The following is a 17,662-nucleotide window of genomic DNA, read 5'->3' as shown; positions in this document are numbered from 1 at the left end:
TTTAATCACAGCCTTTATTTGCCACCATAACTCCTTCTTAGTTTATGGTTCTTTGGAAGACCCCACAGTAGCTGAGTGGTCCCGGGTCATCCACATGTCCATGCTGGCTTCTGTGTTCGTCAGTCTTCTCTTTGCTGCATGTGGCTACTTGACATTTACTGGCTTCACCCAAGGTAAAATGAGAGACTCAGGCTTACTGTGTTTTGGTATTCACTTGGAGTGGTGCTATCGCTTCTAATTTTGGGTAAGATTACACCCAATTTCTACTGCATGGTGTCACTGTCTGATCTCACCCATTCTTTCCTCTACCTTCCTGTCTTTCTGCACTGTTCGTTTCCTAATTTTCTCCTTTTTAAACTGCTAAACTTATTTCTATAGTCCATTCTCTCTCCTTCTATGCTCTCACTTCAAGGCACACGATCTCTGGCTTCTCTGTCTAGTACTCCACTGCAAGTTCACTTTCAAAAACACCAATATTTCACCACTCTTCAAAGCTAACAATCTTTTGGGCTGTGAGTCTCACGAATGCCTGTGAGTCACTCGCCAGTCTGACCATTCTTACTCCCACGAAAGAAAGAGCGCTACCATTCCCTCGGTCACTCTGCTAACACGTTTTTCTTCTCCGAGGGATTCATCCTTGTTCTTCCCACCTCTCTCTCCTTTGCCCCAGCATCTCCCATTGGTGGGCACAGGCAAGAGACTATCCTTTTTGCAACAAATTCTCTGAACATGTCATTATGTTAAACTCTAGTCAAGATCTTTAAGTTGTCTTCAGCCTCTTGCCTGAACGATATTCCTGTTTAGTTGTCCCATTCTCTCCTTAAATGTAAAACATCATCTTCCCCACAAAACTAGCCCTTTCCTTCCCTCCTCCCTCACCCCACAACCCCTGCACACTTCCTCTTAGCCTGTTCACTCGGGCCCAGCCCAGTGCCCGTCTGGCCTGCTTTCTTCAACCCTTGCATCCCTCGTTGCATCCTGTGCTCCTCGGGGTATTCTGACAGCCTGCTGAGTGCCGTGGCTCATATATTTCATGGCTTTTACAGGTCTATTATCTCATTTGACCTTTAAACAACCCTGTGAAGGTAAGTGGAATAACTAGTTTTACCCCCTGCTTAAAACACAAAGAGGTGAGGTAACTTGCCCAAGCTGGCTGGGGACAAAGTAGAAAACAAGTCTCCTGATTTCCAGTCCAATTTTCTCTCCATTCTGTCTTGTTGCCTATCCCTTTTTGGTCAAGTATGACACATCAAGAGCTGTCTCTCAGCCTCCAGCTCCTCTTAGCTTGGTTTTTTTCAGATGACACTGAGGTATTCAGGTGAATAATGCATTGTTTCCAATAAAGGTTCCAGCTGACTATGATTATAGGCAGAGATTTCTCAAGAAATAAAGACGTCTTCAAAGAAGTGATTCACATAATCCCAAGGTGATCAAAAGTATAACCTGGGTGTGCCATTAGAGTGCAGCAATGAAATGACATTGAAAGTCTTGATAAAAATTGTGTTTCAAAACACAGCCATGTATCATTATTGCTACACAGTTTGCCAAGATGAATGGCCTACAGGCTCCAGTCTGTACAAAACCATGGTCTTAAATGCCTTCTTGGTAAGACATAAATCTTCTTAGTCACAACTTCCTGGTGTTTTAATCAGTGGTAATTGCTCAGATATAATTAAATCTTCATATAACAAAGCTGACAGGTTGGTTTTGGTTTCTTGGGTTTTTTTTTTTTTTCCTAGCTATAATAGCCTAAAATGTACTTAGACTCAAGCTGGAAGAAGCTGACATTGTTTCCTCAAGCCATTTCACTTTAGGCATATCTGGTCTTTTGTGCCAACCACTTACTGCTTTTCTCTTCCCTTTTAGAAGGTAAAATCCAGCTTGCGAAGCAGTGAGAACTCTAGATTATTCTTGACATTCAGTCAAGAATAGGTGTGGGGCCCATTTTTTAGTGGAGGTTAACAGGAAGCTTCAGTCCTCTTTCTCAAAGTGCTGGGACCTTTTTAATCAACCTCGTAGCAGATTCCTACCACTACTGCCGTGTGATGTAACCCCCTTGTGCCTGAAAGAGAGCAATGTATATTTGTTCTGATTGAGAGGGGGAGGGGAGAACAGTCACCTAAAGTATGTCTTGGGAAGAGACAGGACCTTTAGCTTTTTAATTTAAAAAAAAATACAAAAGTATCAGTTCATTTTGATTAAACAGCATAGTAGTCTATGACTTTGATCTAATTTCTATTTTGTCTAAATAAAAAGATGTAACCAAAATTTTAAAATGCAAGCATGGTCTATTTAGGAAATAAACAGGCCCAAATGTTCTTTGTTTTAATAGTGAGAAACTTTTTACTGACTTGACTTATGTGCCCTCATTAGATCCCTGTATTTCTTTCTAAGTGTCTGGGAAAACACAGTCTTTAAATAAGAATTGATTCAAAGTCTATATGGTCCATCATTTAGTTTGGAATTTATTAAATATAAAGGTCTATCTTGGAAATAACCATGTTTTCAGTTTTGAATCAGTGCATTTATACTTGGGTTCATCAGACACCATGAAAAATAATGTGCGTTTGGAATTCCTCACCATGATCCTGAGTTTGTGATTAAACCCTATAGCATGATATACAGGAAATTCAGCTCCCCAGATGTACTGGTCTGCTCTTCCTTGCAGGATTGTCCCTGTTCTAAGAATAACATTTCAAAGGAGATTTGTTTATTTTAACAGCCTTTTTTTTTTTTTTAATAATGAAGTCACTTACTCACCAGAAACAAAGACCAGAAGCATGCTCATAAAACCAGTGGACAAGAATTTAGGGAGTTGATTTCAATGTGAATAAGACAATGGGATAAAAGTATTTTTCAGGAGTTGATACAAATTTAAGGCAAATCTACTGAAAACAAACAATGAAAATATGAGAAAAATTATTAGCGGTGAATTCATCTTCAGGTGTAATGTGCTAGTTTTAATATCAGTCAACAATTACATGGTTATTGAATGCAAAAACTTAAATTTAGACTCAGCAATCTGTTCTACTAATTAAATTAAGCCAAGTTTATGTAGCTTCACTTATATAATAAGCATCTAATATCTCATTTATTAGATACTTATCTCAAATATCCAGTATCTGTTAAATATATCTATTTTATATTATTGTCTAGGAGACTTATTTGAAAATTACTGCAGAAATGATGACCTGGTAACATTTGGAAGATTTTGTTATGGAGTCACTGTCATTTTGACATATCCAATTGAATGTTTTGTAACAAGAGATGTAAGTACAATTCCTTTCTGACACTTTACATAGGTGATCTCTCTACTACATTTAATTTAGGAAGATATGTAAATCATTCAATTCTGCAAATTTCCAAGTGCATAACAATATAAGTTACAAAATTTTCTTTTCCACCAGTTTAAAGATAAATTTATATTCAAATGCTTACAAGATATTTTTCAGAAGTTGGATTTGAAATCATATTTGGTGGTCTAGTTTATATTAGAAGTATAAATATTTACACAACTGCATTCCACAATGAATGCCAGCCTTTAATAGAGTCAAACTAAGTTTTTAAAAAGTATTCTTACCAAGAAATTAAGTACTTCTTAAAATATGTTTTACAAAATTATCTTTTTGCTAAGATATTTTATAAATCAACATGTATTAAAGGCACCGTAGAACAGATTCTGATCAGTTGTTCTTTGTAGAAAACTGAAATATCTTATTTTCTATAGAAAACCAAAATTCAACTTTAACAATGTTTTACAGATAAATTTCATTTATATATTTATATAAACATATTTATTTATATTTATATACTATATAAGATAACATAGATACTATATAATTTGTGTATTTATTTACATTATATATATATATATTTCCCTTATAAAGTCAGCTCCAAGTTATTTTATATAGTCCATCTGGATTTGTGGAGGAAGACTAAGTGAAAGAGAACTAATTCTTGGGTAAAATTGGATAATATGGTTTGTCAGAAATCCTGTATGTACTGTACCACTTGGCAGAAAAACATGATCCTCTTTCACAGTGGTTCTTTCAAGAATCACACTGAGAAGGGCTTACTCTCAGGATCTATTCCTAGAGGCTGTTTACCCAGTGCGCGTGTGAATGGGTCTAATGTGTGAAGTGAAACTCCTGCAGAGCTTGAAATACACCACCTTACAGGCAGGCTTCTAGGGGCAGACCAGGGCTTACCTTATGCCAGTTCTGGGGATCAGGAGCTGCATGGGGAAATGGAAGAAGGAAATGCTCAGCACTGTGTGTATCCTTTACAATTAGCACTTACTCCCCCTTAGAAATGTGTAACTCACAGGCCAGGTCTCCACCCTGAACACAAGGCAGAAAGAAATTGAACTTCACTGTATGAGATTTTTAAAATATAAAACCTTTAAATATTTTGCTAACTATTGCTAGATGCAGGAAATGGGTTTCTTTTTGCTTCAGCCCAGGACTTTAGGTTCAAATCTGATTTCTAGATCAGCAATAACAGATGGTATGTTCGCATGTGGTTTCTGGTGCATGGCTTGCGGACGATCTGAGTCACTCAGCTGCAGAGCTTATGTGTTCAGTAGTTGGAACTTGAGTTTCCTTTCTAGCTGCCCTGACAGGAAGACAGAACTAAAGCAAGATCTCTGCCATGGCAGCAAATACTGGGCAGAGAAACCCCACATATCCCTCATCTATTCACTTCCTTTCTCCTTCCCTCATTCTACACACACACATTGTTAGCATAAATATAATCAAAGCCATTTCTATTCATACGTAAAAGTAGCCAAGTGCATACAAGGGTTCCACAAGCCTATTTATACCCCTAAGAAATATCTCTCCCTACCTTACCCCCCCGATTGTCCACAATTACAGTCATCTTAGCAGCATCTATAAGAGTGAATTTTAATATATAATATTTGGAAAAACATTGCCAACTGTAAAATTATAAATGCATAAAAGTTATTAGTATCTGCATCAAACTATTAGTGAAGTTATGGCTGTATCCAGTTCATAGAGAATGTTACTTGTCTAGGAATGTTACTCATCACGGTTTGGAGAGTTGCTTCATAAGATACCCTGGCGCCTGACCTCTCCGACCATTTCCAGCTTTGGCCTTATGGTTCCTTTGCACAGTCTCCACGCTGTCGGACTGTCTCCCTCTTGTCCTCCATGGATGTCTCTCCTGTTCTTACCTCTTTGTTCTTTTCATACTGTTTTCTCAATCTGCTGTAAACCCTATCCCTGTTTCAAGCCCCACCTCAAGCCGAGGCTGAACAAGCATGTTTCAGGAACGCTGGCAAGATGATCACTCTAAGGGAGGCAGATCTAGATAGCTAAAGCTCCTTCTACTTCTAAATTCTACTTGCTACTTTTTTTATCCTATTATAAATTAAACACTGTTTCTTTAAATTGGTTGGATCTCTCCAAATAAAATGTTAATTCCTGAGAATACGAATCATCTCAGCAAAGAGAAAAAACATTTTCTCTTTGCCAATAATATCACAGTATGGGACACATTAAATAGGTAACTAGTGATTGATTTCCTAACCTAAGTATCAGTGGAAAATGGTGATCAATTCTTCTCCATTTTTGTTGAGGACAGGCAAGATAAAATACAGTATCAAATAGGGTTTTTGATTATATAAAATTAGTTTCCTATTAATAAGGGATACTACACCTTCATAATTATTAAAGGAAATTGCGGGAACTCCTTCCTTCAAGGTCATTCAAACAATCTAAATAGTATCATAGTTTGTGTTGGTGATAGCCTGTTGGCCTGAAGGAAGAAGGATCAGGTGACTTCCCAAGGTCTCTCTTGCACTTGAGATATCTATTTGTTCACACAGTAGTATGCCATGTTCTGGGCCAGCAATATAATCCACTGCCTAATAAGTCAACCAAGAACACTTGCTATTGATATGTGTGAGTGTCTATGTTTAAGTACTTTGGAAAAGATAGAACATTCATATGGCCAATGATTTGATTGATTGGTTTATCGGTACTATTTTATACTGTCTTAAGTGCTATAATATGATATATTCTCTTCATGCTACATGCCTCTGAGAATCCCTCTCTAAACCATCTGTTTGTTGGGTAGGTAATCGCCAACGTCTTTTTTGGTGGGACACTTTCCTCAGTTTTCCACATTATCATGACAGTGGCCATCATCACTGCAGCCACGCTTGTGTCACTGCTGACTGACTGCCTTGGAATCGTTTTAGAACTCAATGTGAGTAAAAAGATTTATTCCTTCCATTCTAAAAACCCCTTTAAAGTTAATGTTTACCTTTAACGTAAGATGTATTTCCCTTAACAAGGTATCACTTTGGAAGTAGAATGAAAATACGTTTTGTGTATTACAGTAAATATTTATGATGACGATACTGTGTACTTTATAGCACTGTCTACTTGCAGAGCAGTGCTTCTCCAATGAGGAATTTTGCCCCAAGGGACATTTAGCAATATCTAGAGACATTTTTCGTTGTCACAGCTGGTAAGCGAGTGCTCCTGGCGACTGGTGGGTAGAGGCGGGGGGTGCTGCTAAGCTGCCACAGTGAACAGGACAGCCTGCACCACAAGAAATTATCCAACCCAAAAAGTCAGTCGCGCTGAGGTTGGAACACCCTGGTTTAGAGCATTTTTTTATATATATTTTATTTTTCTATAATACCTACATATCCCTAAAAATAACTACAAATTAAATGGATCTGAAATTTCCTTTGTCAAACAAAAATAAGTTTGGAGAGATGCATTAAGAACATGTGAATGAAGAGAGTTGTAGCCGCACACCAAATTCACTTACCATGGCCCAAGTCTTTTTTCCTTAAAATAAATTTTTTTTTCTCCTTAGACCTTTCCCTTGTAATTTCTACTGCTACCCCAAAATCTCATACTTCATTATATCACATCTGAATTAATACTGGCTTTTTGTTTCAACTAGCACATATTTTAAGTTATGTTTCTAATTTATCATCATCCCGCTTAAAAATCTCAGCTTCCCAACCAGAGTAAGCATAAACTTTGATGCCTTTAAAATCTGACCCCATGTCTTTTTTGGAAAGTTATTTACCACTTACTGTATCAAATCTACTCTCAGATCTAGTCAATCTTATTTTGGGCCTATCAGCAAGCTATAATATTTCTTTTATCTTATGATTCTTCTTTTCTGTAATTATTATTTTCCTTTCATTTCTGTCCAAATCTTACAAAGATTTGAGGTTTAGTGGCACTTCTACTTCATTTATTTGATCAAATATATACCGAGTAATCGCTAGTACCTCACAACAGAGATACAGTGATGGGAGGAAATCAGAAAGGATCCACACTTTCTTGGAGCTGTTCTCACAAATATAAAAGTTCAGCTGCTACATAAGTGATGAAGAAGAGAAAGGAAAGTAGATGGACTCCCAAAAGACATTTTTGAGAAAAGATTGATGGGATTTGGTGACAGATTCAATTCGAGGATCGTAGATAGAAGAACACATCCAGAATGACTTGTTGGTCATACTTTGTGGAGCTAGGATAGTGATGCCACTTGGAGAGACATGAATGAGACTTACAGGTGGGATGCCACATCATCGTTTACTCACTCCATTGAGGGTGGAGGGATATGAAGGTATTACTGTCAGTGCCTGAGGCACTGTTCTCTCCAGACGCCATTTGGATCTCCAGTTCCAGACAAAGGCAGTGAAACATTCAGGCAGGAACACACTATTGGGGATTTTCATGTAGCAGGTTTATGTGAAAAGCTGGGAGTAGGCAGCTTCTCAAAACCACAGGGGACTGGGGAATCATCGCCCCTACCAGAAACAGAAAGGTGGACAGACACTGAAGGTAATTTTTGCCTACTCCCCAATTTTGCAGAGGCGGAAAAAAAACCAGTAGGTTCACTCAAAATAATTTCACATTCCAAACCTGATTTATGCAAATGGTGACTGTTCCTAAAATGCACTAAGCTGATGATGTATTATCTTGTATCATCTACTGTTCAGACTGTCCGTAACCTTCCCTTCCCTACCAAAGTATAAGTTCTTTGAAGACAAGAATGACATCTAGCTGCCTTCATTGTCCCCAGTTAAGGGCACAGTTTTAAGAACATAGGGCTCGAATTACTGCATGGGAAATTACCCCGTGGGAGCACAAGTTCAGGAACTATTTCTACAAATGCTCCTGGACATAAGAGATATTCTTTAGTGTAGCAACAGGAAACTAAGTTGATGTTAACAGTAATAGTAACCCCCCAACTATGCTTAGAAAATTACCAGCATAGTGATTCCAAGCCTCTGTCGTTTCTCGTTTTGTGAATTCTCATTTGACTTCACCTGTTGTTTGTTGTTTAATATTGTAGGATGATGATATGAGAGAAAATAGTTTATCAGATCCCTGACCACTCACCATGTCTTGATAGCCTAACAATTTTTTTTGATTCCTTTAAGTTAACCAAGCATACACAAATTGCTTAGTTTTCAAGAATGATGTACTTTTGTAAATTTGGCCATGACTTTCTGTTAATTGCTAACCTCCCTCACACTTTCACAACAATATTCTCAGCACATTATCACATTAAACATTCCCTATTGCACTTCTGTTGAAATTTGTCTGGGGTTCAGACAGAATTCTGGTAATGTAATCAGAGAAGGATATTTGGTGAATACCTGTTACAGAGTCAAGACGTGAGCTGGCTGTAGAGGATTATTTTTAAAATTAAAACATGATTCTAGATCCTTAGATTTTTAAAAACCTGGTTGTATAGACATTCATTAAAAAAGAAGAAACAGCACAGGAGTGTGCTAAATTGTCTGTTATGATCAAATAACCCAAGACAATTACACGAGTTTGAAAGCATTTTGTGGAATTAATGAGGTCTAGGATAGCCCTTCTTTTTCAGACCACCTGAGCCTGTTTTTCCAATCGACAAAAGTCCTTTTTGATATTCACAATAACGTATTCAGGTCTTTACTCAACTCCTTTTTGTGTGGGCATTTGTCATGTTTAGTAGAGCTAGACTGAGTGTCATTTGTGACAGCAATTAATGCAGGTTGGATCATCTAACTAAAGCATGCTAGGTTCCACTTCAGAATGACAATGTGAGCTAACATGTAATGTGTACTCTGTGCCAGGTATTTGCATGCATTATCTCCTTAACCAGCATTAATTTTACAGGTGAAGAAACTGAGGTACAGAGTGATTCAATAGGTCACACTAGCTGTTAAGTGGCAGAATCAAGATTCGAATGCAGGCATTTGGATCCTATAGCCCCTTTGTTAATCATTGTGCTAGTCTGAGGTTCCCTAAGTATAAGAGAGGCAAGCTGCTCTCTGCCTCTGGGCCTCTCTATCCCCACAGCCGTCTCAGTCTGTCCTCAGCGCTGCCACCACTACAGCCTCTGCTCTCTGCTCTCCTGCAGCCTTGCAGCCCTGCCACCGTGTCACCAGAGCACTGGGCAGAGCTCTTTATATAGAGTCAATAACGACGCATTGCCCACACCTGTGTAGTGAGTGAGCCAAAGGAGATCAGTAAAATAAGCAAGTTCATTTCTCCACCATTTTTTAAGTCAAAAATCTATGCATGGAGTTTACCTGTGAGGTTGAGAGTAATCCATAATATATATGGATAGACTTTAATAATGGGTTAAGATAAATACCAGCAAATTAAGATGACATGAAAAGTTTTTCACCTAGATTAATTATCTTTAGCTAATAGCTTTTATCTTAGTTAATAATTGTAGTACTTTAGGAGTTCTTTTCTATGTAGCTTCTGAATCATCACTAAGTAAAATAATGTTTATCACAGATGAGATGTGTAATGAGAGAATTAGACTGTCCATTTGCAAAGTTAGGGAAATGTTTTTACTTGGTACAACTAAAATAATATAGGATAAATTATATGAAGTTAATGTCTTGCCAATGGGTTTCAGCCCTGGACAAGTTCACTATGGATTCAATGAGACCAAAGAAATGGCAGTGGAACGTTCTTGGGTTGAAAGCATTTATACCCAACTTTATTTCCACGGTGGCAGGTCAATCACTAGAATCCTGTCCACTCAGAGCGAGTCTGCACTGAGCAAGCTGCTCTGTGCTTCTGGGCCTCTCTGCCTGCACAGCCGTCTCAGTCTCTGTCCTTGGCGCTGCCGCCACCCCAGCCTCTGCTCTCCGCTTTCCTGTAGCCTTGCAGCCGTGCCACCATGTCACCCAGAGCACTGGGCAGAGCTCTTTATATACAGTCAATAGTAACACATTGCCCACACACGTGTAGTGAGCTAGCCAACCAGTGCCGGGTGAGAATCCTGGCCACAGGAACCTTCACTTTATCCACACTCCGCCCCTCCAGGATTCTTGCCTCTCAATCTATGTGCCCTTAGTCCTCTGCAGTGGTTCCTGTGCAAGGAAGCTGGAACATTGTAACCAAATTCCATAATCTACGACAATATACAAATAACAAAAAGTACAACAAATTATAACCCTCAAGCCCGAGGAGGTCTATTGCCACCAAGTGGTCACCCTGGCTGTATTCACACCGGTTCTACTCAAAGGAGTTAACCCGAAGGACCACGGGTGGGCCTTGCAATACCCACCTTCTCCAGCCTCTCCAGCCAACAGTCGTGCAGACACACAGGCCGATCTTGTTGCTTTATCTGCCTCTGCTTTGCCCTCAGTTCCCGGAACCGCCGCTTGGGTCCCAGTCGCAGCCACAGCTCCAGCCATCCAATGTCCTTCCGTCTGCGCCTGCCTTTTCAGGCCAACCCACACCTGGGTCCTCGCCACCTTCACGGGGCCCTTTAAATTCTCCCTTCGAGAAGCAGACCGCGTCCCTTCTGTGCGTGAGCCTGAGGGCAGAAGCAGGGCCTGGAGGGCGCCACACCCGAGGGGGGCTGCCCCTCCCCTGGAGGAACCCGCAGTCCCTGAGTCCTCCTGGCTCTCGGTGGGCTCTCAGCCGGGTGGGGTCGCCACCCAGGAGGGGCCGATGCCTCCGGCACGGGCAGGGCCTCCACCCCCACCTGCTCCTCAGACCTCCGCTCCTCCATTCCGGGGGCGACCGCTGCACTACACCCTCCACCTGCCCTGCGGCCCCTGGCTGCCCGCGGGCTGCTTCCTCTTGGGCCTTTACTATTTCCACAGCCCTTCGTGGTGACGCCACTTCAGTCAGCAGCAAATTTTCTTTCTCTTGGGATGGACCCCAGTCCTCCACCCCTTCCCAATACCACATGTCCACAGGGGGACACTTGAGTGTCTCCCCATCCATACGGGCAGCCGCTGAAACACCGCTTCCAGGAGGGCACCTTTTCCTTGGTCAATAGTGAACCCTGCTGACTGTCACCAATTGTCTTGCCAAAGGGTTTCAGCCCCTGGCAAGTTCATTATGGATTCAATGTGACCAAAGAAATGACAGTGGAATGTTCTTGGGGGGGAAGGGTTATACCCAACTTTATTCCCATGGTGGCAGGTCAGTCACTAGAATTCCATCCACTCAGAGCGAGTCTGCATGCAGAAAGCTGGTCTCTGCCTCTGGGCCCCTCTGCCTGCACAGCTGTCCCTGGGCCCCTCTGTCCCCACAGCCGTGTCAGTCTCTGTCCTCAGCACTGCCACCACTACAGCCTCTGCTCTCTGCTCTCCTGCAGCCTTACAACCATACCACCTTGTTACCCAGAGCACTGGGCAGCGCTCTTCATATAGAGTCAATAATGACGCATTACCCACACATGTGTAGTGAGCTAGCCAACAAGGGCCAGGTGAGAATTCTAGTCACAGGAACCTTCATTTTATCCACAACTAATTACTTAATAACAAGCAAAACCCCATTTAATAAAAAGCAAGAACTTAGGTCCCCTTTTATTTCATTGTTTTGATGCCACTAGACAACAATAACATATTTTTCCAAAGCAAACACACCCTTGATTTTAAAAGATTCATTTTAGAGGCAAACAAAATTAATGTAAGTCCCGTTCCTGGTCATAAGGACCCAGCTGCTCAGCCCTGCTGTTGCTGTTAGAGAAGAAGTGTCTGCAGTAATTGGGCCCTTTGGGTTTCTGCTCACAGTAGTACAAGGAGAAAAGATGAAGCAGCCGGTGCCTGTGGCTGCGGTAACCAGCCCAGCAAGCACTGTGTGCAGCTCACAGTGGAAGGAAGAGACAAGCCAGCAAGAGCCCACATACAGAGGGATACAATCATGAGGGTGAGCATGTGCTGGTCCAAGCTGCCACATCTCCTATGCTAGAGAGAGTTTCCTTTCAAGGTATAGGATTACATGTCGAGTCTAAATTGATTACAAAGTGGAAAACTTTTAAATGTATAATTTACTTTGAGCTGCCTTGCATCATCTGAGAGATTTCTATTCAAGTGGGAGAATTCAGATACTTACCCAATTTATGCTGCCAGTAAAAATCTTCAACACCTTCTGTAATTTCCCTACAGCAAACTGCAAAAGGCACTGACATCAATAGTGTTACTATCAAAGGACACTGTTATCCTGTCTTTAAAAGTAAGGCCATATTTTCTGTCTATTTAAGAAACAGGGTATTTATATCCTGTCAAACAATTTCAAAAATTATTCCAGTGCCAGTGGTGTATTCTCAAGCAAGCCTAGACGAAATAGCTCAGATAAGCCGGACTGATTCATAGGGAACAGAGTAGGTGGAACTGCTCTATTATTTTAATGATGATCTTGGGTCCCTCTCATAAGAACTGAGCTTTCAAATACTAAGAAAGTAACTGCTATCAGACAAGATACCCAAATGGACTTCAAACATTTGTTACATAGTTTTCCCACTGATTGCTACTTTCTCAACTCTTAAGAATTAGAGCATAAACAGAACACCCATTGCTTTGCACTGCCCAGAAAGTTAGGCTTGGAAGAGTCCCCACACGCTGACTGATGACAACATCTTAGCAGCAGCTGGTGGCAGTTTTCTTTCTGAGAGCCTCTGCCGCTGAGCAGTTCCAGAGGAATTAGCTTCACATGTTTGTTCCGATAAAGAGAAGACTCTTACACTCACACATGTACATATATATATATATGTATTTTAACTAATTTATTATTGTTTTCAAAAATTATTTCCAAGAAATCAAAGGGTAATTATTATAAACACAGTATGAGTTCTACAGTATATTTTATGACTTAAAAAACATTGTCAGTTTCAAGTGTCATGATAGATCCTAAAGTACTCTTAATTCATTTCATTCTAGCCATGCGAAAATGAATCCTTTATACACTCTATCTTTACAGGTATGCATTTGTATTCCAGTGCTGTGAACTGCAAAATTATATTATCCGTATATTTTAAATCAGAATACATTTTGGTACATCTTAGTATTTTTCTCATTCTTGTATCTCCAGTCGTAGAAGTATTTTCCTCAAGTGGGGTCCCTCCTATTCTTGCCTTAGAAGCTGCCTTGCTTTCATGGGTTCCCCTTCATTGCAATTTCTCTGGACTTTTGCTGTTTTTGTAAAAAATAAAATACATATTTTTGGAATTGTAGTTGTAATATTTCTGGTATGAAGATGGCACTTAGTATAAAATAATTTTAGTACATAGTGATATTGAGAAAATAGTTCCTTGAAAACTTTCCTAAAAAAAATTTGTTCTTTTATATCATCCAGGTTTAAAATCAGTTTCCTATGATTTTCTCTGGAGAAAATCTACCAAAATAATGTGTCAAAAAACTTTCAAGCCAGAAGTAACAGATGTATAGGACTTCATCGTACTACACTTTCTACTCTTCTGTGTATTTACAGATTTTCATAACTTTTTCAAATGTAGCAAAACATATATTTTTATGGAAAACTTCCTTTTAATTCTAAACCAGAGTCACATTTGCTATTGGCTGTTTTTCAAGAACTTGTGTTTTATGGTTCAAGAGAACATTATCACATGATTATGTTTAATATATTATATCGATATGTTATATTTTGTTTAATAATGAACATTTTATACAATTAGAAAACTATATTGCCAAAAGAGCATTCAATTTTTAACATTTCATTTGAGAAGTTTCTAGTGAAATTTGGCCTCCTCAAAGGGAAAGTCTCTTTCCTTTGAAATCAACACGTCAGTATTTTTATAATTGACAACAGTACTCCCCATAATTTTCTATCTGATGTTCCCCCTCAGGTTGGACTTATCCACCATAAGCTAATGTGGAAGAGGGTGACTGAGTCGTAGTCATTTAGTTCTGCTCTCAATTTTCTGGGGTGATTAATGTGCTTAATGAGTTGCCCATAGGGTTATAATTTTCCTTTCTCATACAGATAGGTGCCTGCTTTCCTACAAACTCAATAATGAGGAAAGGTAATATGACCTGTGAGTCCCAACAGTCCCCTCCTCAACACAAATAACAAATAGACCTCTCGGATTTAAACAGCATAGTAGATATACAATAACTGAAATGAAGAATAGAGGGAAATATGATGTCACTGAAAATATGGGAAATTTCAAGAGTTTGCCAGCAGTCAGTCTCACCGTTTGCTTTATTTCTCTATTATGTTTTGATCACTCTTTTATAGTCTGATACACCATGCATTTACCTCTTCTCATTTGTATATATACCACCAGAAGGGGAAAACCTATCCCTAAGTCTTTCTTGGATTGTTTTTTCTTTCCTTTGTTTGGTTCCACAGAACCGACCATACTTTTAACATGGGCAGTGACAAACACATTTTGTAAAGGTTTTTTTAAAAACTGCCGAAGGAATGGTCCATTCAGTAACCTTATCTGGTCTCTTGCTTTCAATACACAGGGCGCGCTGTGTGCGGCTCCCCTCATATTTATCGTGCCATCAGCGTGCTATCTGAAACTGTCTGAAGAACCGAGGACTCACTCAGATAAGATGATGTCCTGCGTCATGCTTCCCATCGGCGCCATCGTGATGGCGGCTGGATTCGTCATGGCTGTCACCGACCCTCAAGACTGTACCCACGGGCAGGAAATGTTCTACTGCTTTCCTGGCAATGCCTCCGTCACTAACAGCTCAGTTTCTCATTTTCAACTGACAACACAACTTTCAATTTTGAACATCAGTAACTTTGAATGAGTTGCCTGCTTTAAAAACTATGTATGTTTTCATAGACTTCTCTAGTGTATGACATTCACACATGTTTTAGTCTGCATATCATGAAATTATTAGTTTGGCATTTAATTAGACTTGGTTTTCTTTATTCTTTAGTCCAGTATAAAAGATAAAGGGGGAAAAAATTACGTGTGTTTCATTTTAAACTGGGACAAAATACATGTTTCGTTTTAATGATGGCACTGCAGTAATCTTAACTTGCAGAAGGAAAAGTGAAGGCTCTGGCATTTGCTGCCATCCTCTCAAAGCAATATTCTTTTCTCTAATGTGTGAGCTGATATATTGCACTCCAAAATAAGTAAGTGATTGTGGGTTGGAATTTTGCGGATGTGTCCTTTATGAGAAAGAAATGATTTTTCTCAAAGTTTATGGCATCTAAGGGAGGGAGAAGGAAACTCATATTCCAGGAGCAAAGTGAAGGTTTTATGTAATTATAATTTTAGCCACATCCCTTGTTTAGAGGGTAGTGAACCCCTGGAGAAATAAGTAAAATCCTTCTCATGTTAAGAAGGTGAATAATAGGATCTACAGAGCAAGGTGGGTGAGGAACCGAAACTACCTCTCAAGTTTTGATCCTATGGGAATATGACGGTAGTGCTGTTAAAGGAATTATAAAGCAGGGAAAGCCGCAAGCTGTTCTGAGGCACAAGCCCAGGAGATCAGTTATGTAGCAGCTTTGGACCTGTTGAATTGAACCTACTGGTAGGACGATGCCCTGGAAACTGAACCTTCAGATTAGACGTTTGCAAGAGAATCAGGGGTACAGACAAGGCATTCTAACTCCTCCGGGGCTCCACAGATACATACTTAGGAGCTCTGTTGACAGGATTAACCAGAAGCAGACACTCAGGTGGAGTTTGGTATGCAGAGTATTTATTAGGGATCATAACTAATGGGACTAGGGGGAAAGGAAGATGGGGAGGGTGAACTGGAACAGGCCCACGAAGCCTCCGTGAGGTCCACAGGGTGTCTGGAGCATACATGGTCCATGTGACTTGTCCCTGCTGAGGTGAAATAGCCAAGTTCTGATACCATTGCCTCCACCAGTTCTTGAATGTGGGCACCTGTAGAGGATATGCCCCTGGGAGAAGCAGCCCTCTGCAGCTGAGAAAACCCTAAAGGAACTCAGTTTTTTATGAGTTTTTATATGTTTTGCTGAGGATTTCATGTCTTCCTATCTATGGCAACCTTTCAAAAGTAGCAAGAAAATTTGGGACCCTCTGGGCGGCTATCTTATATCAAGGATCACCTAGGATTTGATTTCTCACCTTTTCAATTGTATTTCAATCAAGCTGACAATCCACAGTACTCTATTAACTGTTGCCAAATAGGAAATATCATAAGCAGAGTTAATATCCACATGATGTGTTTGTACAAATCCCAGTCCAAAAAAGAAAAAAAGAAATCACACAAAAATGTGTATAAAGGATCGTTTCACTGTAGCTGGAGTGAAAAAGTGGTGAGAGCTGAGTCATCGTGTGACTCAGAGTGAGAAAGGCCTATTGAAAGTGTAGGAGGCTGCACCTTACCAGGCAGAACTGGGCTCAGACATCGGGTGCTGATTTCTGCTTCAATAAAGCTGCATCGTGCCACTAAATTCATTTAAATTCTGCTGGCTGCATAAATTTTCAGTATTTAATTTACAGATTTGTTTTCTGTAACTGAGAATCACAAGGTTAAATGGTTTGTGCCTGTTTTTAGACTGATGCATGTTCTAATAAAATAATAATTAAAATGCTTGCATTCTGTACTGAGGGAATGTAAGGAAATTTTGCAGCAGCCCATCCCTACATTACTCAAGACTGAAAAACACTGACCTACATAGTTATTAGATAAAGTCATGAAAGATGAGATTTCCAAGAGTGTACAAAGAGAAATGCGTCAAGGATAATGTAATTCAGCACGCAGCCCTCTATTATCTCGTACTTTGGGTATTGCTTCAGATAGGTGGACCTTGGCTTTCAAGAAGGTAAAAAACTTCTGGTCGGAACTGAGTTTTGCATTAATGCCTAATAAATATTTGTTATCCTCCCAACCCCCATCAACTGTAGAATAAGACTGCCTTTGACCCAGTTATTAGCTGCGTGAATTTTCAACGTCTTTCAAATTATGACAGAATAAATCTTAGAAATTCACATGTTTTGCAAGAATACTTGTCTTTTTATTTTGCCGCCACACAGAACTTCTAGACGCAGCTCCCATCTATTTTTTGCCTCAATTTAATAAGAGATTTCACCTGAAATTCACTGCCTCCCAGCTACTTCTTGGCCCTAGCAAAGCAAGAAGATTTTAAGCTAGTTTTTGAAGTTACTACTACATTTGAACTTATAAAGCGCTTCTTCACTTAAAAGGGGAGGGGAGGGAACAGTATGTTTACACACTAATGCGAACATCTAACAATATGTTTCCTGTAAGGGTATAGACTGGATGGCATCTGCATAATTTATGGATTGGGTTCTTGTCCAGGTCACTTATAATAGGATCTTTAATCTCAACCCTACCTTGAGCCACCTTCAAATGCCAGAACAAGTAGATGTCTTACCTCTGACTGTTTCCAATGGTGTCAAGAAATAACTGTGGCATCTTGTCTTTCTGAGA

At 39.8% G+C, this 17,662-nt stretch overlaps 1 protein-coding gene across 2 annotated transcripts in view; it reads left to right on the top strand.

Annotated features, from left to right (window-relative positions):
* Positions 1-17,199, top strand: part of SLC38A11 (solute carrier family 38 member 11) — a 54,837-nt gene extending 37,638 nt beyond the window's left edge. For both annotated transcript variants that reach the window (XM_017655324.3, XM_017655322.3), the window contains 4 exons: positions 12-173; positions 3,157-3,269; positions 6,100-6,231; positions 14,735-17,199. In XM_017655324.3, coding sequence (XP_017510813.3) covers positions 12-173; positions 3,157-3,269; positions 6,100-6,231; positions 14,735-15,028 — 701 coding nt within the window. In that variant the 3' untranslated portion in view covers positions 15,029-17,199. The remainder of the gene's footprint in view (positions 1-11; positions 174-3,156; positions 3,270-6,099; positions 6,232-14,734) is intronic.
* The last annotated feature ends 463 nt before the right edge of the window (positions 17,200-17,662 follow it).

This window comes from Manis javanica, chromosome 7 (assembly GCF_040802235.1).
Source record: "Manis javanica isolate MJ-LG chromosome 7, MJ_LKY, whole genome shotgun sequence".
Lineage (NCBI taxonomy): Eukaryota > Metazoa > Chordata > Mammalia > Pholidota > Manidae > Manis > Manis javanica.
Note: the sequence above shows the minus strand (reverse complement) of the source record. Positions and strands in the feature narration are given on the sequence as shown.